At 42.1% G+C, this 22,627-nt stretch overlaps 2 protein-coding genes across 2 annotated transcripts; both read left to right on the top strand.

The window, feature by feature from the left end:
* Nucleotides 1-344: 344 nt before the first annotated feature.
* cfap99 (cilia and flagella associated protein 99) lies at nt 345-10,745 on the top strand. Its single transcript, XM_021584935.2, has 16 exons — nt 345-695; nt 909-1,034; nt 4,552-4,696; nt 4,871-4,965; nt 5,679-5,791; nt 5,941-6,118; nt 7,973-8,053; nt 8,143-8,211; nt 8,333-8,419; nt 8,520-8,608; nt 8,796-9,000; nt 9,154-9,295; nt 9,487-9,638; nt 9,762-9,967; nt 10,061-10,250; nt 10,399-10,745. The coding sequence occupies exons 2-16, from the start codon at nt 921-923 to the stop codon at nt 10,483-10,485; spliced, it is 1,953 nt and encodes a 650-aa protein (XP_021440610.2). The 5' UTR covers nt 345-695; nt 909-920; the 3' UTR covers nt 10,486-10,745.
* Nucleotides 10,746-10,927: 182 nt separating this feature from the next.
* Nucleotides 10,928-22,207, top strand: LOC110505611 (E3 ubiquitin-protein ligase RNF4). Its single transcript, XM_021584938.2, has 8 exons — nt 10,928-11,200; nt 12,276-12,291; nt 12,409-12,523; nt 20,902-20,999; nt 21,127-21,139; nt 21,235-21,364; nt 21,472-21,523; nt 21,637-22,207. The coding sequence occupies exons 2-8, from the start codon at nt 12,283-12,285 to the stop codon at nt 21,784-21,786; spliced, it is 567 nt and encodes a 188-aa protein (XP_021440613.2). The 5' UTR covers nt 10,928-11,200; nt 12,276-12,282; the 3' UTR covers nt 21,787-22,207.
* The last annotated feature ends 420 nt before the right edge of the window (nt 22,208-22,627 follow it).

Raw genomic sequence — 22,627 nt, 5'->3', positions numbered from 1 at the left:
ATTGTAATTACCATTTTCTGTTAACCATTTACATTTAGAATTTCCCTTTCCAATTAGCTATGATCGATTAATTTTAACATAGCAATTTTATTGTGGCATGAATAATGGGCACTGATATGAAAATATAAATGCATTATTATTTTCACATTCCTATTTTAGCATTGTAGTTTCGAACGGGCACTGATAAGACCACATAGCTTCCAAGTAACTCGGACGTCTATCAGAATCAACCAATAGGAATCCCTAACAAAAAAACAAAGTAACTTTTTACTCGGAGGGGACGACTTTCCGAGTTGTCTTGATGTCATGAACGCGGCATTTTGGCTTGCACTACGTCACTATGGTGTACGTCATAATCATTGTTGATTCTGTCAAGCGAAAATAGATATTTTTTCTAAAATCTTGGTACATTATTTTCATTAAGTAGTTGGAACACATCACAAAAATGAACCTTTAATTGATGTCATAATGGTGTTTGTCACAATGTGTAAATAATAATGTTGTTGACCGCTGTTTTGTGTTACTTGGCAACGACCAAACATCGGAACTGTTTTGAAGCTACAAAAACACCTTGAGAAAAAAAAATGGGTTTCACATTGCTAAAGACCTTCGATTTATGAAGCAACTATTCGGCAACATTTCAGTCCTGCAAGGAATGCGTTGAGTTCTTTCAATATAGCTTTGCGACATCCATGGTAAGGGTCCAAGCATGGACACATTTTGCGTGTCAGAAAATGCCTCCAGCATCACTGATACGTTTATTAATAACCAGTAGATTATCATCTATGTGTCTGTCGTCTGTCATTGTGGTCAGGTAGCTACCTCAATCCAGCCACCCACCACATTCATTCATTGAGACGATTTTAATTTCCCCAATGCCATTCTGTCCCTACTCTGCTTATGCTCAGGTGTAGCAGAAGATGGCACAAGGCTATGCAACACTTATCAAGGAAGCCACTCTGCTCCTGGACAAGTTCAATGCAGACAAACAGTGTGTGGAGGAATTTACAGAGGATGCTTCAAAGGCCATCGAGGTAACTGTACCTAAATGGAGTAGTGTGTATGTATGGATGTGATGGATTAATTAATTTCATGCCCTATTATAAGGCATAAAGTTATCATGTTAAGGTAAGAGCCAGATGCAGACAACGTCAAGTTAACAGTTTAATAAGCCAACAGGGACAGGCAAAAGACAGGTCAAGGACAGATAGCTGGGGCAAAGGTACTGGACTGCAGGCAGAAAAGGTTAAACAGGAACAATCATGAGACAGGAACAGGGGGAAAACCGCTGGTAGGCTTTACGAAACAAAACGAACTGGCAACAGACAGAACACAGGTATAAATACACAGGGGTTAATGGGGAAGATGGGCGACACCTGGAGGGGGGTGGAGACAATACCAAAGACAGGTGAAACAGATCAGGGTGTGACAGTAACCCCCCTCTCCTACCTGGGGGCATACGTGGTTGACCGGGGTGTCGGTGTTGGAAATCTGCGATGAGGCCTGGGTCCAGTATGTCCCTGACGGGGACCCAGCACCTCTCCTCCGGGCCATAACTCTCCCAGTCAACCAGGTACTGAAAATCCCTGCCCTGAGGTCAAACCTACTGGAGACGCCTCACTGTGTATGCCAGTTGGACGCTGATGAGACAGCCACTGCGAGAAGCTCCCGATTCCCCACATAGTAGTTCCTCTCCGTGCCATTGAGGCAGTGGGAGAAGAAGGCGCAGAGATGCAGCTTAAGGTCCAGGGCAGAACGTTGGGACAGGACAGCCCCCACTCCAACATCCGAAGCATTCACCTCCACCACAAACTGTCGGGAAGGGTCAGGATGAACCAAGATAGGAGCACTGGTGAAGTGATGTTTGAGGTCCCGGAACGCCCGTTCAGCAGCAGAGGACCACGTGAACGGAACCTTGGTCGAGGTGAGTGCAGACACGGGGGGAAGCCAAGGTGCTGTAACTCCGGCTAAAGGGGCGATAAAAGTTGACAAACCCCAGGAAACGTTACAGCTGCACCCTAGACGTAGGCTGAGGCCAATCCACCACCGCTGTCACCTTCCTGGGATCCATCTGGACACTCCCAGCAGAGATGATGTAACCCAGAAAGGGGATGGTGGAGCGATGGAACTCACAATTCTTGGCCTTTACAAACAGTTGATTCTCCAGAAGGTGTTGAAGAACCTGCCGGACATGGAGCACGTGTTCTTGGGGGGAGCGGGAGAAGACGAGAGGGTAATGAATGTATGTAGACGAAGACGAACCGGTTCAACATGTCACGGAGAACATCATTTACCAGAGCCTGGAACACAGCAGGGGCATTGGTGGGGCCAAAAGGCATGACCAGATACTCGTAGTGGCAGCTGGCCATGTTGAAGGTGGTCTTCCACTCGTCTCACTCTCGTATCCGCACCAGGTGGTAGGCGTTCCATAGATCCAGCTTGGAAACATAGTGCCCCCCTGGAGCGGCTCGAAGGCCAAGGAAATTAGTGGTAACGGGTAACGGTTCTTAACAATAATGTCATTGAGTCCCCGGTAAGTCAAGGCACAGGGTCTTGTTCTTTTTCTCCACGAAGAAGAACGCTGCGCTGGCGGGAGGGGTACCGATAAATCCTGCAGCTAGGGAGTCCCCAATGTAGGTCTCCATAGCCTTGGTCTCCGCTCCCGACAGACATCCCTAGCACCACGCCGCCCCTGGGACAAGGTCTATCCCGCAGTCATATGGTCGGTGCGGCGGAAGCGAAGTGGCCCGGGCCTTGCTGAACACCTCCCTGTTCAGCAAGGTACTCCGCAGGGATTGCGGAGAGGTCCGGGGTAACTTCCGTGCCCCCAGGAAGACGTTCTGGGGCAGGTTGCGCTGACTTCAGGCAATGGAAGTAGCAGAACGGACTCCAGCCCATGATGGCACCCGTAGACAAGTTGATGAGGGGATTGTGTGGCTGGAGCATCCCAAAACCACGGGAATCTGAGGAGACTTGATGAGCAGAAATTGAATCGTCTCGCTGTGATTCCCTGACACCCGTAGGTTGATGGGAGTGTTATGAGTGACCCGGCCTATAGAGTGGCCATCTAGCGCTCTATCATCCATGGGAATTGAGAGGGGCTGAGGACCTGGAGAGATTTAGACTGGTTTCCCAACAGCAGAATGGCATAAAAAGGGGTGCGAGCAAGGGAAGCGGAAAAGTTCTCCATATGGCCCACCAGAGTACTCGCTCCTATCGGTGAGCCTGGTCTTTTTAAAGGACACAAAAGAGTCCCGCAATACAGACAACTCTTTGTGTTGATCCTGTATTACCATTCCGCTGGCGACAGCCCAGCCCTGCCTAGTTGACTCGGCCATCTTCGGCATCTCTCGGGGGAGGTCAGGAAGCGTAGGGATCTCTCGGCGACGGGACCGTCGGAGACTTCCGGGATGACGAGGAGGCCAGGTGGAATCCCTGGATGTGCGAGCGAAGTCGAATTTCCTCTCCCTCCGTTGTTCATTGATGCGGATGGTCAACGCGATGAGGGAATCAAGATCCGTAGGTAACTCCTGAGCAGCAAGCTCGTCCTTGATCTCCTCTGAGATGCCGTGCAGGAACATATCGAAGAGCGCTTCCTGGTTCCAAGCACTCTCCGCTGCCAACGTGCGGAAATCCACTGCATAGTCTGCCACACTGCGGGAGCTCTGCCGAAGCTGGATGAGCTTCCTCGAGCTTCTCTCTCAAAGAACAGGGCATCAAAAACCGTCAGGCAGACTGATGGCGCTGCTAGCAGCTGTTTTACCTTAGGGGCTGTGTGGTTACCACCGTGATAGGCTGCCTCCCAGACAACCCGCGGAATTGCTCCAGAAAAATGTCCAACGCCCAGTCATGGCGTTCAGCCAACGTTTGGACCCCTCCATAAGGCCACGAAGTAATTCCTCGTGCCTCCCGATGGTGGCTCCTTGGGAGGAGATGGTGTCGCAGAGCTGGCCCGGGTCTGCTGGGTCAGTCATGGCCAGTTCGTACTATCACGTTTCAAGGTAAGACCTAGATGCAGACAACGTCAAACTAACAACAGTTTAATAATCCAACAGGGGCAGGCAAAAGACAGGTCAAGGAAAGGCAGGGGTCAATAATCCAGATAGGTGGGGCAAAGGTACTGGATGGCAGGCAGGCTCAGGGTAGGCAGAGGTCAGTAATCCAGATACGTGGGCAAAGATACAGGACAGCAGGCAGGCTCAGGGCAGGTAGAAAAGGTAAAACCCGGGAAAACTACAGGACATGAACAGAGGGAAAACTGCTGGTTGGCTTGACAAAACAAAACAAACTGGCAAGAGACAATCAGAGAACACAGGTGTAAATACACAGGGGATAATAGGGAAGATGGGCGACACCTGGAGGGGGGTAGAGACAATCACAAAGACAGGTGAAACAGATCAGGGTGTGACAAAAGCATGATTTTAAAGATAAGAAAGGAGATCATTGATCCAATTAATGGTCAGACCAGAGCCATATACTGTATATCCATACCATACTACAGCTTCGGTATTACAAACATTTCAGATAACAGTTTGTCTTTCTTACCACCAGAACCTGGATGCCTTGGATAAGAAGTTTATACTGGATATCGTTTCTGGATGCATTGAGCAAAAAAACTTATTGGATGTTGTCATCAACGTCTTTTATGCTCAGAGTGGGAAATGCTTACTGAAGGCTGATCGTAACCAGTTAGCCAGTAAGTTTATCACATAATTTCAAGCATATATTATTTTGAATAACTTCAGAATTCCAGACAATGTTGATTTTGTTGTTTTAAATTTATGAATGAATAGGGATTCAATTGTATTGCTTTCAAAAGCATGATCTGGCCACTTGTCTCTTCTATGCTTGCTATATTTGTGTTCCACAGTAATATGTTACTTCAGCATGTTCCTCATTGATGACCTTGGACTGGAGTGCTTCAGCAAGATTGTCAACTCTTTGGACATAAGAAAGATGCACAAAGTGAGAAAAGTACATTTTCTGTGATCTAATGGCACTTAGGAAGTTAGGATGGAACAACAATGCAATTTTTTCACAGTTTGGGTTAATGTTATGGCTCATGAAAGAAATCAACTTTCTCTGCCAATCTAGTCACTCGCCCTAATATAGAGGGGGTTATCTGTGTGGTAGTTTTTGGGTCATGAAGTTTGAGTGTCAAAAATGTTAGCCTATTAAAGGCCCAGTGCAGTCAAAAATGTGATTTTTATATATATTTCCACACTATAAGGTTGGAATAATATTGTGAAAATGATGATAATACCCTTTTAGTGTAAGAGCTGTTTGAAAACACCGCCAGAAATATCAGTCTGTTTTGGTGGGATAAAGTTGTGGCCTGCGTGGTGACATCACCAGGCAGTAAATGAGCTAATAGAACAATAAGAAAGAGAGTTCCAAACCTCTCTGTTATCCGATAACAGCTAGTTTTCCGTTTTCCCAACCCTACTCAGACCACTCCCCGACAAGCCTAGCAAAATTTGGGCTTGAGAAATTGCTAAGAAGCTATTTATTTTTGTTTATTTTTGACCATTTTTAATTTAAAACAATACAGTAAGGTACTTACTTAATTGTTACCCAGAAATGATTTGATATTGAGGTAAAAATGGCTACATTTGGACCTTTAATGTAATGAAACCATACTTGGACTATGAATGACAGTATACATTATGGTTTGGCAGTTCCTGAGTTTCTTCTTCAACATCACAAACCTCAGTACCTGGATCCAGGGGGAGTGGAGTCAGATCTATGATGCTGCCTATGTGGAGAGGAACTGGATTGCCCCGCTGCTAAGGTGCAGCACTGTAAAGACATTTATGTTATACCTAAATACATTGAATCACCACTTATTCTGTATTGTTTTGTTGTTGTCTTTATTATGTGCTGTTGCTGTCTTGCTCTTTGCTCTCTCTTTTTCTAATAGCTACAGTTTTCACCCACTAGGTGGCGCCCTGAGATTGATATTCTGATGGCTCAGCTTGCATCCAGAATGTCTAGAGGGAGTCAGTTTAAAAAATCCACCAAGATGAACACTGAGCCCCACGAATTTTCACTTACCAAACCCAAAGCTCGCCCCCTCCCTGCACCTGAGCCCATCCCCCTGCAGGAGAAACACCAGCTGGTCAGTTTCAAGTTTCAGTTTTACCAGAGGCTCCCACATGAAAAAATACTACAGTTTACTATAGAATACTACAGTATTTACTATAAATGTATGTATAACGTAGAATACTATACTACACACTAGTATGCCTCGATCATGTGTAGTACTTACTATAGAATGCTGTAGTATATTGTAGAACACAACAGTAAACAGTACAGCAATCGGCAAAAGCACTAAACTTTATTAAACTATTTATTTATATTTTTATTTAACCTTTATTTAACTAGGCATTTCAGTTAAGAACAAATTCTTATTTACAATCACGGCCTACCAAAAGGCAAAAGACCTCCTGCGGGGACGGGGGCTAGGATTAAAAATGAATTCAAATAAAATATAAGACAAAGCACACATCATGACAAGAGAGACAACACAACACTACATAAAGAGAGACCTAAGACAACAACATAGCATGGCAGCAACACATGACAACACAGCATGGTAGCATCACAACATGACAACAACATGGTAGCAACACAACATGGCAGCAGCACAAAAGATGGTACAAATTATTTTTGGCACAGTCAACAGCACAAAGGGCAAGAAGGTAGAGACAACAATACATCACGCAAAGCTGCCACAACTGTCAGTGAGTGTCCATGATTGAGTCTTTGAATGAAGAGATTGAGATAAAACTGTCCAGTTTGAGTGTTTGCTGCAGCTCGTTCCAGTCGCTAGCTGCAGCGAACTGAAAGGTCGAGCAACCCAGGGATGTGTGTGCTTTGGGGACCTTAAACAGAATGTGACTGGCAGAACAGGTGTGCTGTAGTAAATACTACAGTATTTAAGTTGCATATACCCTGCCCATTCCCATCCCCCATATCCCAATTTGTGCCACCCATAAGCGAGAAACCTACATGCCAAGTATAGACCTTTTTTTTTTTTCTTTTTCCCACCATTATTGAACCAGGTAGGCTAGTTGAGAACAAGTTCTCATTTACAACTGCGACCTGGCCAAGATAAAGCAAAGCAGTGCGACAGGAACAACAACACAGAGTTACTCATGGAATAAACAAGCGTACAGTCAATAACACAATAGGAAAAAAAAGTCAATATACAGTGTGTGTAAATGGCATGAGGCGGTAAGGCAATAAATAGGCCATAGTAGCAAAATAATTACAATTTAGCAGATTAACACGGGAGTGATAGATAAGCAGATGATGGTGTGTAAGTAGCGATACTGGTGATATATATTGTGTTCAATACAGAAAATATCATTTATTTTACATTTATTTAACTAGGCAAGTCAGTTAAGAACAAATTCTTATTTACAATGGCGGCCGAGGAACAGTGGGTTTACTCCCTTGTTCAGGGGCAGAACGACAGATTTTTAACATGTCAGCTCGGGGATTCGATCATAGCAACCTTTCAGTTACTGGCCCAACGCCCAACCACTAGGCTACCTGCCGCCCCAGAAGAGCTGAACTATCTGTTCAGATCCCAGTCCTACCTACAGATTCTGGAAAATGTGCTCTTTTAGTGTTTTTCCAGTAGGTTTCCTCAAGGAAAAAGACCCCACTTCTATATTAAAGATAATAAAACAAAACACCTAAAATACTACAGTACAACAGTAATGTCTGCAAAAACACTACAGTAAATACTACAGTATACTACAATTTGTAAAAAGACTACATTAATTACTATAGTGAATACTACAGTAAAGCCTGCAAAACACTACAGTGAATACTATAGTATTTCTGCTTTTTTTTTTTTTTGGGAAACAGGTCCAAAGTCAGAACCTGATTGACACAATATCATAGTAGATAGGCTATTCTATTTTTATAACCTTCATAGTGACCGCTGCTTATTGTTTCATAGGTACCAACCAGCACCTACAGAGTTCCAAAAGAGAAGCAGGTCATGGAGGAGGTCAAACAGAGGAACCGTCAGAAGGCAGAGGTATGTTGTGTCTGGTATCTTATTTTAACACCTAGTTTTCTCCTGCGCTCATACATACAATAAACCCCGGTTTTCTTTTCCACCCACAGCAAGTTCTGTATGAGGCCAACACTCAACAGTTCAAGTGTGCAAACCCACAAAAGTCTGAGCGCACCAAGGTAGGTGAATGTTCCACGTAAGAGATTTTAAAATACATTTTCTTGCTTCAAGGTTTTTTTTCTTCTATATGGGTATCCTGTTTCCATCCAGCTTAATCATACTGTACTGTCTGATTTACAGAGTGTCATGTCCCAGATTGTACGAAGCCATGATGCCCAGCTCAAGTTTGATTCACTCCACACCTCTGGAACCCCAGCCACCCATAAGGTAGCTCTCACATGATACAGAAATCATATACCGTAACTGACAGACACACTTGTCTATGTGCGTGTGTGTATACCCATGTGTATTTGTATATTTCCACCAGCCTAACAACCTGCCCATCAGGCTCAACACCACGGCCATCCTGCGGGAGGGGGCTCTGTATAACCGTCAGGTGGAGGAGGAACTACGCAGGTACGACACAATATAATCCCTGCATCTGTGCCTCCTATATCAGTTGTGCCACTATACTTCAGGAATTAATCACTATTGCCGACTGTATAGTTGACATATTTTACATTAAAAACTAGCTGCGCTAGTGGGACACTTATGACGGTAGCTAGAGTGGAGAGGTTTAATAATGTGTGTTACGGTAACACAGGATGGAGCAACTTGTGGAGGGGGCGGGCGAGCCCTCCTCGTTCCTGCAGTGGCAGAAGGAGATGCGGGAGCGTGATCTCCAGGAAGAGCTGGCCCAGGTGGAGCGTCGCCGTCTGGAGGGTCGCATCAGCTACGAGGAGGCTGCTCTCGCCCGCACCCGCATCATGGAGCGCAACCAGAAGACTGCACTGCTAAAGAAGGAAGAGGTGTGTGTTATTAGAATGATGTATTAATGTGTTCATAGTGTTATTCAGTTTTGGAATCATTGAATCGTTGAGAAAGGGTAATTGGCTATATTAAGTGTTCCTGTCTTTGTGAGTCTCTTTGATGGAGCCTGTCCTGCTTATGATTGTTTGCAGACTGCCAAGCTGATGCAAAGATACGCAAACAAGCGGTTGCAGGAGGAGAAAGAGATGAGAGACCTGGTACAACAGGTGGCAGATGGACACAAAAACTCAAAAGCAGCTAAAGTGAAGTTGCAGGAGTTCAAACAGCGAATAGGTGACTAAACTATAGCATTACATCACCCCCTGTTCCCACATTTGTATTTATTTTATTTTACCTTTATTTAACTAGGGATGAGAAATGTACCCTTTCTCAATTACACCTGCTTTGGTGTTGTGGTGCAGCAGACAGTGCTTGGCGAATTGGGGTCTCATTTCTGTGTGCTTTTGTGTACGTTTGCATTCCAGTAAAGGAAGTGTCGGCGCAGAGTGGGGAACTCCTTCGTCAGGCCCTGGAGGAAGCACAGGCAGAGCTGAGCAGGAAGTTTGAGATTATCTGTCAGATCCGGGCCATTGAGTCTGTCCCCCTCATCAGGCACAAGTTTGTGGATGAAACAGAGGTGAGCAGGGGAATGGATCTTGCCAACATAATAGAGTATAAAGGCATTTTGCTGGGTTCTGTCAGAAGAAGGTTGACTTTTATGATGAACAATATACTGTATTCTGACCTCTCCCTGTCAAAGACAGCAGGACATGACCTGCTTGGGGAGATGTCCCTGGCTGAGCTGCGGGAGCGTCTGGCCATGCTGAGGGATGCAGAGCAGAGAGAGCATCAGGACAGGAGGGGGCGCATTCTGGAGGACAAGAAAAGCAGGGAACAGCTTTTGCTGGAGCAGCTGGACACCATCGCCCTCCACAGGACAGCCCTGGGACAGGCTGCTGCACGCAGGTCAGAGCAACTAAGACACTCGCATGCCTGGCTTGCACACAGAAGGCATGTCTGAGATGTACAGTATCCTAATGTGCATATGGTGTGAGGCAGGCAGGAGGAGAAGAGAGCAAGGCGGGAGCTGCAGCAGGGAGTAGCCGAGGACGAGATGGTGGTGGCTTTGCAGAGAAGGCTGGAGGCGAGGCAGCAGGAGCGCCAGAGGCTGAAGCAGGGCGAGAAAACCAAAGCCAAGATTAGTGAGCAATCTGGCACTCATGCCCTCAAGAGCTGGAATCACAGGAAGGTAAGCATAAACAGAAATATAAATATTCCAAGCTGTGTTTGGATTTGCTAGAAGATGTTCAATAACCAGCTTATCACTCTCTCATCCCAATCATGTGTGTGTGTGTGCGTGTGTGCGTGTGTGTGTGTGTGTGTGTGTGTGTGAGCAGCAAAAAATGGAGGAACAACACTGGGCAGATTTGGAGCAAAGATTGGAGCGTCAGGTCCAGCAGGAAGCTCCTAACACTCTCTCCTAGAAGAAAAATACTCAAGGTCTAGACATCAGCCTCTGAATGTCATTCTCCTAGCATAAGGACCATATTGCATGTTTGCTCCAAGTCTTTGAGAAGCCCTAATTTCATATAACAAGTACATCATGCATGTTGTATTTACTTTTGTTAAGGCTACTATTGCTACTCTTATCAAGAGGATGTCAGCATGTAAAGTTGAAAAACAAAAAATATGTTGTTGTGCTCTTATGCCACTGTACAATTTAAAGTGAACCCAAATCTTTGAACTGTGTGTTTTATTTCCTTACGTTTGATTTGATTTAGTTACATTGGAATGTAACTTGTATGTTCAAGAATACCCATGCATGGGTGAAAATGGGCGCATTCGAAATAGCAGCGAGTAGAGAGAGACTGACTGATCGACAAATCACTCTGAATGTTATTTGAAGATCAGTCAGTCAGTCACAAATTACCCATGATACATCATTCCCGGTTTTGATGCTCTTGAACGCGGTCATGTCTAATTTCGATGCAAAATTTACATACCCATTCGACTCGCGTTTGGGAGAATTTTTGCATTTTAGTTTACTCTAATTATTTCAACCTGCTAACGTTACGTTAATTATCCTAACATGCTATGAAAAGTCACTGCTGACAGTGAGCTACTCACATATGCACAGCAGCGACACTACTGCAGTTCATCCAGGTTTGAACCCGAAAGTATCTGTCAGCTGTCAGAAAGGTAACAACCAACATATACATTAGCTTGGTATCTTTCTTTTTATGTACGAATGTTAAAATACTATTTCATACATGGCTGCTTTTTAAACAAATTAGCTAGTTAACGTTAGCTAACAGTTTGCCTGTTTTTCTTTAACTTGGCCAGCGAGGGAAAAATATAAACACGTCCGTTAGCGAACGTTAGTTAGCAAACGTAGTTCGTAACAACAATTGATTAGTAAGTTAACTAACGAGCTTGCTAGTTAACTTATTAATCAATTGTTACTAACTACGTTAATGGAAGATACAGGTAACTGCCCAAATAATGGAAAAACCGAGTAAATGAGGGATACCAAAGTATATTGATTTCTGATTTAATTAAGCAATTAACATCCCACCGTGCTTAGGGTCATGTATAAAAATAACGTTTTATTGGTCGCATAACGTTACACATATTTAGCAGATGTTATTGCGGCTGTAGCAAAACACTTATAGTAATATCTAACAATACACAAATCTACAAGTAAAATAATGGAAATATAGAAATATTTGCCAGAGCAATGTCGGTGCGGAGTATAAATATGTATGTGAGTATGTGTGATGGGATGTAAAATGCTGGGCAAGCCATTATTTTCGCAATTTTTGGCTACTATGCATGACAATTCCCCCATCACTGAATGATTTGATGAGCATGAAAACGATGTAAACCGTATGCCATGGCCATTTCAGTCACCAGATCTCAACCAATTTGAACACCTATGGGAGATTCTGGAGCGGCACCTGAGAGCTTTTTACACCACCATCAACAACACGCCAAATGATGGAATTTCTCATAGAAGAATAGTGTCGCATCCCTCCAATAGAGTTCCAGACACTTGTAGATATGCCAAGGTGCATTGAAGCTGTTCTGGCTTGTGGTGGCCCAACGCATGTTATGTTTGTGTTTGTTTTATTTTGGCAGTTACCTGTGGTTTTAGCTACTTTAGTTATGTCGATTGTAAGTTCAAGTTCCATTATCTGCTATTATTGTTGCAGGAAGTATAGGCTGTCTATAATGTTGTTACATCCTCAGTGTGTGCCATTTATTTATTTTGCAGTGACAACATGAGTGAGGTAAGTCTGTACTCGTTCCCTATTAATCAGACAAACACCTCTTTCCTCTCCCTTTATCTACTGATATGTGTTTACACTCTTCTGTTGCTTGACTGTACCCTACCCATATGCGTCCAGGCTGAGCAAGATAGAATAGAGATCCCTGATACCAGATGCTCCAACAATACAAATGAAGGCACAGCAGACAGCAGCAACACGTCACACCTTGAGACCATAGAGGTGCAGGAGAGCAGTGAGTAAAGGCCCATATATACTCCTCTCCATAAGTATTTGGACAGTGAATCTATTATTTTTTTATTTTAAATACAGTACCAGTTAAAAGTTTGGACACAACTACTCATTCCAGGGTTTTTCTTTATTTTTACTATTTTCTACATTGTAGAATAATAGTGAAGACATGTAAACTATGAAATAACATGGAATCATGTAGTAAGCAAAAATATTTTATATTCTTCAAAGTAGCCACCCTTTGCCTTGATGGCAGCGTTGCACACTCTTGGCATTCTCTCAACCAGCTTCATGGGGAATGCTTTTGCAACCACCTTGAAGTAGTTCCCACATATGCTGAGTACTTGTTGGCTGCTTTTCCTTCACTCTGCGGTCCAACTCATCCCAGACCATCTCAATTGGGTTGAGGTCAGGTGATTGTGGAGGCCAGATCATCTGATGCAACACCATCGCTCTTTTTATTGGTCAAATAGCCCTTAGAGCCCGGAGGTGTGTTTTGGGTCATTGTTCTGTTGAAAAACAAATGATAGTCCCACTAAACGCAAACCAGATGGGATGGTGTATCGTTGCAGAATGCTGTGGTAGCCATGTGTGTTAAGTGTGCATTGAATTCTAAGTAAATCACTGATGGTGTCACCAGCAAAGCACCCCCACACCACCACCTCCATGCTTCCTGGTAGGAACTGCACATGCAGAGATAATCCGTTCACCTACACCTACTCGGCGGTTGGAACCAAAAATCTGAAGTGTTCCACTGGTCTAATGTCCATTGCTCATGTTTCTTGGCCCAAGCATGTCTCTTATTATTGGTGTCCTTTTTAGTAGTGGTTTCTTTTCAGCAATTCGACCATGAAGGCCTGATTTCACACATTCTCCTCTGAACAGTTAATGTTGAGATGTCTGTTACTTGAACTCTGAAGCATTTATTTGGGCTCCAATTTCTAAGGCTGGTAACTCTAATGAACGTATCCTCTGCAGCAGAGGTAACTCAGGGTCTTCCTTTCCTGTGGTGGTCCTCATGAGAGCCAGTTTCATCATAGCGCTTGATGGTTTTTGCAACTGCATTTTAAGAAACTTTCAAAGTTTTGACATTTTCTGCATTTACTGACATTCATGTCTTAAAGTAATGATGGACTGTCGTTTCTCTATTTGAGCTGCTCTTGCCATAATATGGACTTGGTCTTTTACCAAATAGGGCTATCTTCTGTATACCACCCCTACCTTGTCAAAACAAGTGATTGGCTCAAACGCATTAAGATAATTTGTGGAATTTCTCTCTAACTTAACAAGCCACACCTGTTAATTGAAATGCATTCCAGGTGACTACCTCATGAAGCTGATTGAGAGAATGCCAAGAGTGTGCAAAGGTACTTTGAAGAATCTGCTACATTATTCTATTCCATGTGTTATTTCATAGTTTTGATGTCTTCACTATTATTCTACAATGTAGAAAATAGTAAAAAACAAAGAAGCCTTGAATGAGTAGGTGTGTCCAGACTTGACTGGTACTGTATATATTCAAGCATTTTGGATTTTGAGATCAAATGTTTCATATGTGACAGTACATTGTCACCTTTTATATTTGAGGGTATTTTCTATGGGGTGAATTTAGTGCCAACAGAGATTTTTATTTGAATTCCATAATTTTGAGTTTGTGTTAAGATATAGAATTTTGAATTCTATACTTTTGAATTTATGCTCAAATTGTATAATTGAATAAATAAAACTTCTATTTCATTATTTGAAATTGAATGAATATTGAATTCCGTTTTCAAATTCAATATTTATATATTCAGTTTCAATATGATAGATATTGCATTCATTGTATGTATCAAGTTTACAAATTGTCATTTAAGTTACTCAAAGTTTCATGTATTCATCTTCTCAGATGCATTCAAAAGTATTTAGACCTTGACTTTTTTCCACATTTTCTTACATTACAGCCTTATTCTAAAATGGATGAAATAAAACCATTTTCTCATCAATCTACACACAATACCCCATAATGACAAAGTGAAAACAGGTTTTTAGAAAATGTAGCACATTTATTAAAATGTAAAAACAAATTCCTTTATTTACATACGTTTTCAGACCCTTTGCTGGGAGACTCGAAATTGAGCTCAGGTGCATCTTGTTTCAATTGATCATCCTTGAGATTTCTACAACTTGATTGGAGTCCACCTGGAAAGGCAAACACCTGTCTATATAAAGGTCCCACAGTTGACGGTGCATGTCAGAGCAAAAACCAAGCCATGAAGTCAAAGGAATTGTCCGTAGAGCGCTGAGACAGGATTGTGTTGAGGCACAGATCTGGGGAAGGGTACCAAAAAAATGTCTGCACCATTGAAGGTCCCCAAGAAACCAGTGGCTTCCATCATTCTGAAATGGAAGATGTTTGGAACCACCAAGACTCTTCCTAGAGCTGGCCGCCTGGCCAAACTGAGCAATCTGGGAGAAGGGTCTTGGTCAGGCAGGTTACCAAGAACCCAGGATCACTCTGACAGTGCTCCGGAGTTCCTCTGTAGACATAAAGAACCTTCCAGAAGGACAACCATCTCTGCAGCACTCCACTAATCAGGCCTTTATGGTAGAGTGGCCAGACGGAAGCCACTCCTCAGTAAAAGGCACATGACAGCCCGCTTGGAGTTTGTCTAAAGGCACCTGAAGGACTCTGACCATGAGAAACAAGATTCTCTGGTCTGATGAAACCAAGATTGAACTCTTTGGCCTGAATGCCAAGTGTCACGTCTGGAGGCAACCTGGCACCATTCCTACAGTGAAGCATGGTGGTGGCAGCAACATACTGAGGATGTTTTTCAGCGCCAGGGACTGGGAGACTAGTTAGGATCGAGGGTTTGAGCCAGGTCTCCTGCATGTCATGACTGCTAGCCCACCTAGCTAAAATCCATCGAGAGGAGCTCAGGAAGCTAACAAGTCTTCATGTCTCCAGCAAGGCTACTCATTAAAAGAGCCACGTCGGTCACATTTCCCCCACCCTTTGACCTTCTCATTGAAGAGACCCATCCAAGTCACAGGACCCATGCCTAGGCTTTAGCTTGGCAGGTTAACAGTCTTAACCTATGTAACGCCGTTTGGGTCTTTGCGTGTCAAAAAAGATACGTCAAATAACACTGCCGCTTTTAATATCACACATCAAATAACACTTATATTATATAATGTTGTATGTGCTGAATTTGCACATGAAAGCCAAGCGCCACAACTACGATCAATACCACTGTCAAAGCTGTACAAAAAAAAGTCTGCAAACGAGAATACACCGGCCACGAACGATGTTTACGATACCGCGTTGGCAATAAGGCATTTTGTTCGACCGAATGGGAAAATGTCTGTGTGAGCATTTGAAATAAGATCAGGATAATAAAAAAATGCAAATATCTTTTGATACAGATGTTTACTAGAAACTTCTGTGTAGCTAGCTAACTTTGGCTTAGTAGCTAGCTAGCACCAATGCAACCAGCCTGAAAACCATGACCAGTAGAAACTGCAGTCATTTTCACTATTCTTAGCAATGATTTCAAATCAAATTTTATTTCTCACATGCGCAGAATACAACTTGTTAGGAATCCTTGTAAGTATTAGCTAGGTAGCCACTTGTTCGCCTATTGAAATTGAACTTCAGTTCATGAAAATAACTAGCCAGCTACTTAACCCTGTTGCCCAAAGCTAACATTATAAGCAGCCAGCTAGCTTCATCTGGATTCTTGACCGGACAGGGTTATGTGTTGTGAAGCTAGCCACAATAGTTGAATTTGCGGTTCGCTTTCAAAATAAAAGTACCTATTTGAAAGTGACGCAGAAGGTTACAATTGGAATCATTAGACTTGATAATGTTTAGACTAGATAATGTTGGAATGTGGAGCAATGAAATGGGGTATCTGTTTGAATGTTAAATGACGAGACAGAGGCATTGATGCGAGTAACCAGTCTTGTTCAGTACATGACAACACCTCCGGGTATCTCAAGCACCCCGGTAAAACACAAGAGTTGCAGTAATGAACATTTACCAACAGATGGCATCACTGTGCCATCTTACACCCATAACAGTATCGGTCTACTCGTTGACACCCACAGAACACAACTGAAGAGTTAACGCAAATATTAGCATTGTAGCTGTTATCGTGGGATTGTGACTGTGTGATATCACCTCCCCAGTCTGCCTATTGTGCATATTGACATTCATTTTGCACTGTACAATTTAACCTAAGGATTGGGGATCAAAGAAATGGAGTATCAATCTACTCAGTACCCAAGTGCTTTTTTCCCCAACGTCCTCCTCAGTTATCAGCAGTGGTGTAAAGTATTTAAGTAAAAATACTTTAAAGTACTACTTAAATAGTTTTTTGGGGAGTCTGTACTTTACTATTTATATTTTTGACAACTTTTAATTCACTACATTCCTAAAGAAAATAATGTACTTTTTACTCCATACATTTTCCCTGACACCAAAAAGTAGGAAACTGGTCCAATTCACACACGAGAACATCCCTGGCCATCCCAGACTCACTAAACACAAGTGCTTTGTTTGTAAATTATGTTGGAGTGGGCTACTCGTAAATCCAAAAAATAAATAAAATAAAATAGTGCCGTCTGGTTTGCTAAATATAATGAATGAAATAATTTTTACTTTAGTATATTTTTGCAATTACATTTACTTTTGATAGCTTCACACAGATGGGGCCGACCACCATTAATCAAATAACTTTCTTTATAAATTAGCTGTATTTTAGATGTTAGCTAGCTAACTATAGCTACTGAAACAGATTGTCGTTTTGCTATGTTTTTTGGGAAGAACATTGTTTGCATACATCAGCTAGCTAGCTTTTATATGACCAGCACTGTCCAGACAGAGCTTGGGGAAGGGCAGGTGCACGGGACAAAACTTTACCAGCATCATAGCATACTTATCGATGAATCGTTGTGACATGAAATACAAGTGATGGTGTTATCAATGTGTAATAATTACATACATTTTTTTATGAAGGTGTTAAATTAAATTGTGACGTGCAGTCATATTTAAGTCATGATTGGTCAACAAGCTTATTTGACTCGTCAGTGTTATTTGACGAGACCCAAAGACCCAAACGGCATTCTATATTAACCCAGTCAGTCACATGTTACCCTTATAATTACTAACTTTACCAAAGACTTGAAACTATGCCTTCAGGTTGCTCATCACATAAGCATGGATCACCAAACCACGCTCTTTTGCTGAGTAACCTTGCTGGATCGTGAAGATTTGTATTAGTATAGCAGATAGGGATCTGTGACTCTTTTAGTAGTGCGATAGGCTGGAATGCTTCAGGAGGGCAGTCACGTGTATTTGAGGCATAAATCCTGAGTTTGAGTCTCCTTTACAGTGGTGCCACTGGACTCGGATCTACAGTTGCGCTCAGCTCAACCACTGGAGTTGTTGGGGGGTGAATGTCGCAGATGGGGATCTGTGAAACTCAACCATCAGCCTGAAGTGTCCTCCCTTGCGCAATTGAATAAGGCCCTTTTCAATAGTGCGGTGGGTTAGAGTCCAGGGCATACAATACATTTTTGGTCCACCAGCCACTCAGATTTACCAGCCAAAATATTTCAAAATTACACAAACTCAAGTCTGAGCATTCTTTGTAATGTTTCTAAAACAGTAAATGTATTCCTATGGTATATTGAATAATTACATTTTTTTGTGACCTGAGTCTTAACTAAAATATCACAGATGAGACAAATGTTCATCTGCTGCTTGTAAGGGCAGGAGGTTACCGTTGTTGTGCGACTCAAGTCATGTTTGTGCCTGTGAGATTGTTTGACTTGTAGAAGCGTTATCTTCTCTTCCCTAGCAGTTTGCGTAGGTCTTTGACTTTGCAATTCAATTACCAGCTATGAAACACAACGGCTATAAATGTGATCATACTTTTTTATTGAGAAATGCCCTGGTTGGAAATCTTTAGGAGGGCGGTCACGTGGTTCCAAGGCAGAGATCCTGAATTCAATTCTCGATATCAGCTGAATGAGGGGGAAGCGGTACTCTATAAGCAAACAGCTTGTCGTCCTTTACATAAACTTCCTGAACTTATCCCTATAGGCTTTAGCTAAGTGGGCTAACAGTCTTGTGACATGCAAGAGACCTGGTTCGAACCCAGTCAGCCACAATATTTAAATAGGGAGTGTAAAGGTTATCCTAAGAAGGGCTGTGACAGGGCTTTTCAACTATACTGAACAAAAATATAAACGCAGCATGTTAAGTGTTGGTCCCATGTTTCATGAGCTGAAATAAAAGATCCCAGAAATGTTCCATACGCACAAAGGTTCGCTCAAATTTTGTGAACAAATTTGTTTAAGTCCCTGTTAGTGAGCATTGATCCTTTGCCAAGATAATCCATCCACCTGAAATGTGTGGCAAATCAAAAAGGTGATTAAACAGCATGATCATTACACAGGTACACCTTGTGCTGAGGACAATAAAGGGCCACTCTTAAATGCGCAGTTGTCACAACACAATGCCACAGATCTCTTATTTTGAGGGTACACACTGGCATGCTGACTGCAGGAATGTCCACCAGAGCTGTCGCCAGAGAATTTAATGTTAATTTCTCTACCGTAAGCTTTTGTTTTAAAGAATTTGGCAGTATGTCCAACCGCAGACCACGTGTAACCACGCCAGTCTAGGACCTCCACACCCAGGCTTCTTCACCTGCAGGATCATCTAAGACGGGCCACCCGGACAGCTGATAAAACCGAGGAGTATTTATGTCTGTAATAAAGCCCTTTTTTGGGGGGGAAAACTCATTCTGATTGGCTGGGCTTGGCTCCCCAGTGGGTGGGCCTATGCCCTCCCAGGCCCACCCACGGCTGCGCCCCTGCCCAGTCATGTGAAATCGATTTAGATTTGGGCCTAATTCATTATTTTCAATTGACTGATTTCCTTAAATTAACTGTAACTCAGTAAAATCCTTAATTGTTGCATATTGCGTTTCTATTTTTGTTCAGTCTATATTCTTAGAGACCGAATAAAAAATGGTGATTCTCCCTTCTAACGTGTTCTGCACGGCCTGTGATAATCATAGAGGTGGAAACAGAAGGCATGTCCATGTTCCAGAGTCCTCACTTTGAGGAATGTGGTCATAATAGCTTATTGCCAAAACAGTAAAAACACTAGAGCCAAATTCATAGAAAGAAAATGAATGCAATATGCCACATTTGCTTCAGAAACCACCAGAAGCTTCTGTTTACCACAGAGAGTTTGATCTGTTCTCCTCTACCTTTCCTGGCTGGCATAGTACCAGGATGTTGTCTCTGGTTTTGAATCTGAATTTATAGAACTGGATTTGAAAATCTGAATGCATATGAGAAGTTGAATGTATTAAACTTTGATTAACTGAAATGATAGTTTGTAAACTTGGTAGACAGTGAATGCAATATCTACCATATTGAAACTTTAATATATAAATATTGAATTTTAATATTCAATTCAATGCTAAATTTAATTCATTTCTGTTTCTAATCATGAAATACAAGTTCAATTTCTGAATTCAATTATTCAATTTGTGCACTACAAATTCAAACATAATAAATTAAATATCCTAATACAAATTCTAAACTATGGAATTCAAATACAATTTCTGTTGGCACAATTTTCATACATATGATTTACCGATTTTAGAAATGAAAGCACTATATATCTAGTCCCTCCATTTGAGGAAGTAATATGTATTTGGCCAAATTTGCTTATAGTGTATTGAAGTAGTCAATAGTTAAGATTTTGAACCCATATTCCTTGTACTCAATGACTGTCAAGCTTGTGACTACAAACTCTTTGGATGCATTTGCAGTTTGTCTTGGTTCTCTTTCAGATTATGCTTTGCCCAATTGGAACTGAATGGGGAATAGTTTTGGAGTCACTTATTGTAAATAAGAATATAAGTTTTTGAACACTCATACTTTAATGTAGATGCTACCGTGATTACTCATTATTCAGGACTATCCGTAATCATGGTAGCATCCACATTTAATGTAGGAGTGTTCAGAATCGTATTGTTAATTACAATACAATTTACTCCAAAATGACATACATTCACCATTCAATTCCTATTGAGCACAACAGAATCCGGAACACACCCAAAATAAACTGCAAATGCATCCAACAAAGTGCTTTCATTTCTAAACGGTAAACAGATATGTATGAAAATACCCTCAGTACGATGCCACCTTTTATTTATCGCCTCATATGAAACATTTTGATCTCAAATTCAGAATGCTGGCGTATAGAGCCAAATTAAGTTTAGGCGTCACTGTTCAGATAAATACAGTGGCGTATACCAGTAGGCTTTTTTGTCTGTGTATGCAGGTGTGATTGTTTCTCTGACCCTTTGACAGGTGATCCCTTGGTTGCGGAAGAGGAAATGGTTGATTTGACCCATCAGGTTTTTCCATCATCTTTTGTGGACCTCACCAACAACAATGACTCAATAGTGGTGAGTGCAAATCTGCAAGTAGCCAATCGCATTTAATTGTCACTTCACATGGTGTATGTGATTTTTAATATTCTCTTTTGCTGTTTCATATGGACTCAATTTCCCTGGCCTTTGTCGTCCATTGCAGGTTGTAGATGAAGGTGAGTTTTTAACTGAATATCATCATCATTTAGAAATGTGATTTATATGTTGAGTTGAGGCTAGTGTTGAATGCCTTTTGTGGGTCCAAAACAAGGTCCAAAGCGAAGACGTGACTGGGAAAGTTACGTGCTGAGCAGTGATGAAGAAGAGGCAGCTGTTATTGTTCCTGACAGTCCAGCGACAGCCCCCCTCTCCACTGCCCCTGAGCCCAGCAGCACAGCCAGGTGAGACCGATCAGACTACCCTGCTTACCTTACTATAACCTGGACAATTGTGACTGTATCCCGACTCTAAAGGTGTTGTTAAAATGCATGGATTCTGTTGTTCACAGATCAACCCCAACAACAATCAGTTGTCCCATCTGTATGGACGTGTTTGGAGAGGTAAGTCAGACTTTCACTTTTTCCTTGATGTTAAGCCTCTGGATACTGGCTGGCTGTTGTGTGAAGCATTAATTGTGTGCACCTTGTAAACAAGCTTCTGCCGCACCCCTCAGATAATTGATGGTGGGAGAACGCTTGTCTCCTCCCAGTGTGGTCACCTGTTCTGCAACACATGCATACGTGACTCACTTGCCAAATCACAGACGTGTCCAACCTGCAGGAAGAAACTGAATCATCAGCAGTATCATCAAATTTACATCTAATCTGTGTTCCTCTTAAACATATTCCGATTGTTGGGGCTTTTTGCACATTGCTTGATGGTTTGGTTCTATGTTCTTTGTTTATTTATGGTTCAATGGTCTTGTCATTTATATCTTAAATTTGCACAAATGGGATTTTTTTTTACTGGCCACATGTGGGTTTAACACATTTGAGGGAGGAGAATGTAACCAATCAATCATACACGCCGTTGTACGATTGCCTCACTGTACACTATGAAAGTGTATTGTGTACAACATTTTCATCTAATAGTTGTGTTGTAAATGTGTGTTATGCCTGTGTTTAGACCATCTAGATTACATTTCACTGTTGTGACCCAAAGCATTCTTGAGAGCTCAAAGAAACGCAACTATTTCGTTTGTCCATATGTATTGTTTATAAATAAAGTATTTGTTTTTAGCCCTTTCTGTGTGTTAAAAAAAACTTTTTTTATAAATATTTATTCGTTCAGATATTGGGTTGGCAGGTAGTCTAGTGGTTAGCACGTTGAGCCTGTTCCCCGGGAGGCGTCATTGTAAATATACATTTGTTCTTTAACTGACTTTGCCTAGTTAAATAAAATAAATTGGGCCCCTGTATAGTATGAGATTTGCAACACACATTGAAGAGAATGGGGTGGGGAAAAGTCGAATTCAGGAAGTACAGTTTCACTAATGTTTGCCCCTAGGAAAAAACTAATTTAATTAAAGCATTGTGTGTGTGTGTGTGTGTGTGTGTTCATTGATTTAATTCAGTTTGCCTGGAGACATCAAGGCCAGCTTGATTTTCTGGTTAGTGTTCTGCGGTTGCGCATTCAGTTGTTACCGAAAACTCGTAAGTAAAATC

Source organism: Oncorhynchus mykiss, chromosome 25 (assembly GCF_013265735.2).
Source record: "Oncorhynchus mykiss isolate Arlee chromosome 25, USDA_OmykA_1.1, whole genome shotgun sequence".
In the NCBI taxonomy this organism is placed as follows: domain Eukaryota; kingdom Metazoa; phylum Chordata; class Actinopteri; order Salmoniformes; family Salmonidae; genus Oncorhynchus; species Oncorhynchus mykiss.
Note: the sequence above shows the minus strand (reverse complement) of the source record. Positions and strands in the feature narration are given on the sequence as shown.

Bases quoted from the DNA above. Each gene is read 5' to 3' on its own strand.
- cfap99 (XM_021584935.2), top strand. From the start codon at position 921: ATGGCACAAGGCTATGCAACACTTATCAAGGAAGCCACTCTGCTCCTG. The intron at 9,001-9,153 runs GTGTGTGTTATT...GATTGTTTGCAG, and splicing joins CACTGCTAAAGAAGGAAGAG to ACTGCCAAGCTGATGCAAAG. The intron at 9,639-9,761 runs GTGAGCAGGGGA...TCCCTGTCAAAG, and splicing joins AGTTTGTGGATGAAACAGAG to ACAGCAGGACATGACCTGCT.
- LOC110505611 (XM_021584938.2), top strand. The intron at 21,365-21,471 runs GTGAGACCGATC...TGTTGTTCACAG, and splicing joins GAGCCCAGCAGCACAGCCAG to ATCAACCCCAACAACAATCA. The intron at 21,524-21,636 runs GTAAGTCAGACT...CGCACCCCTCAG, and splicing joins GTATGGACGTGTTTGGAGAG to ATAATTGATGGTGGGAGAAC.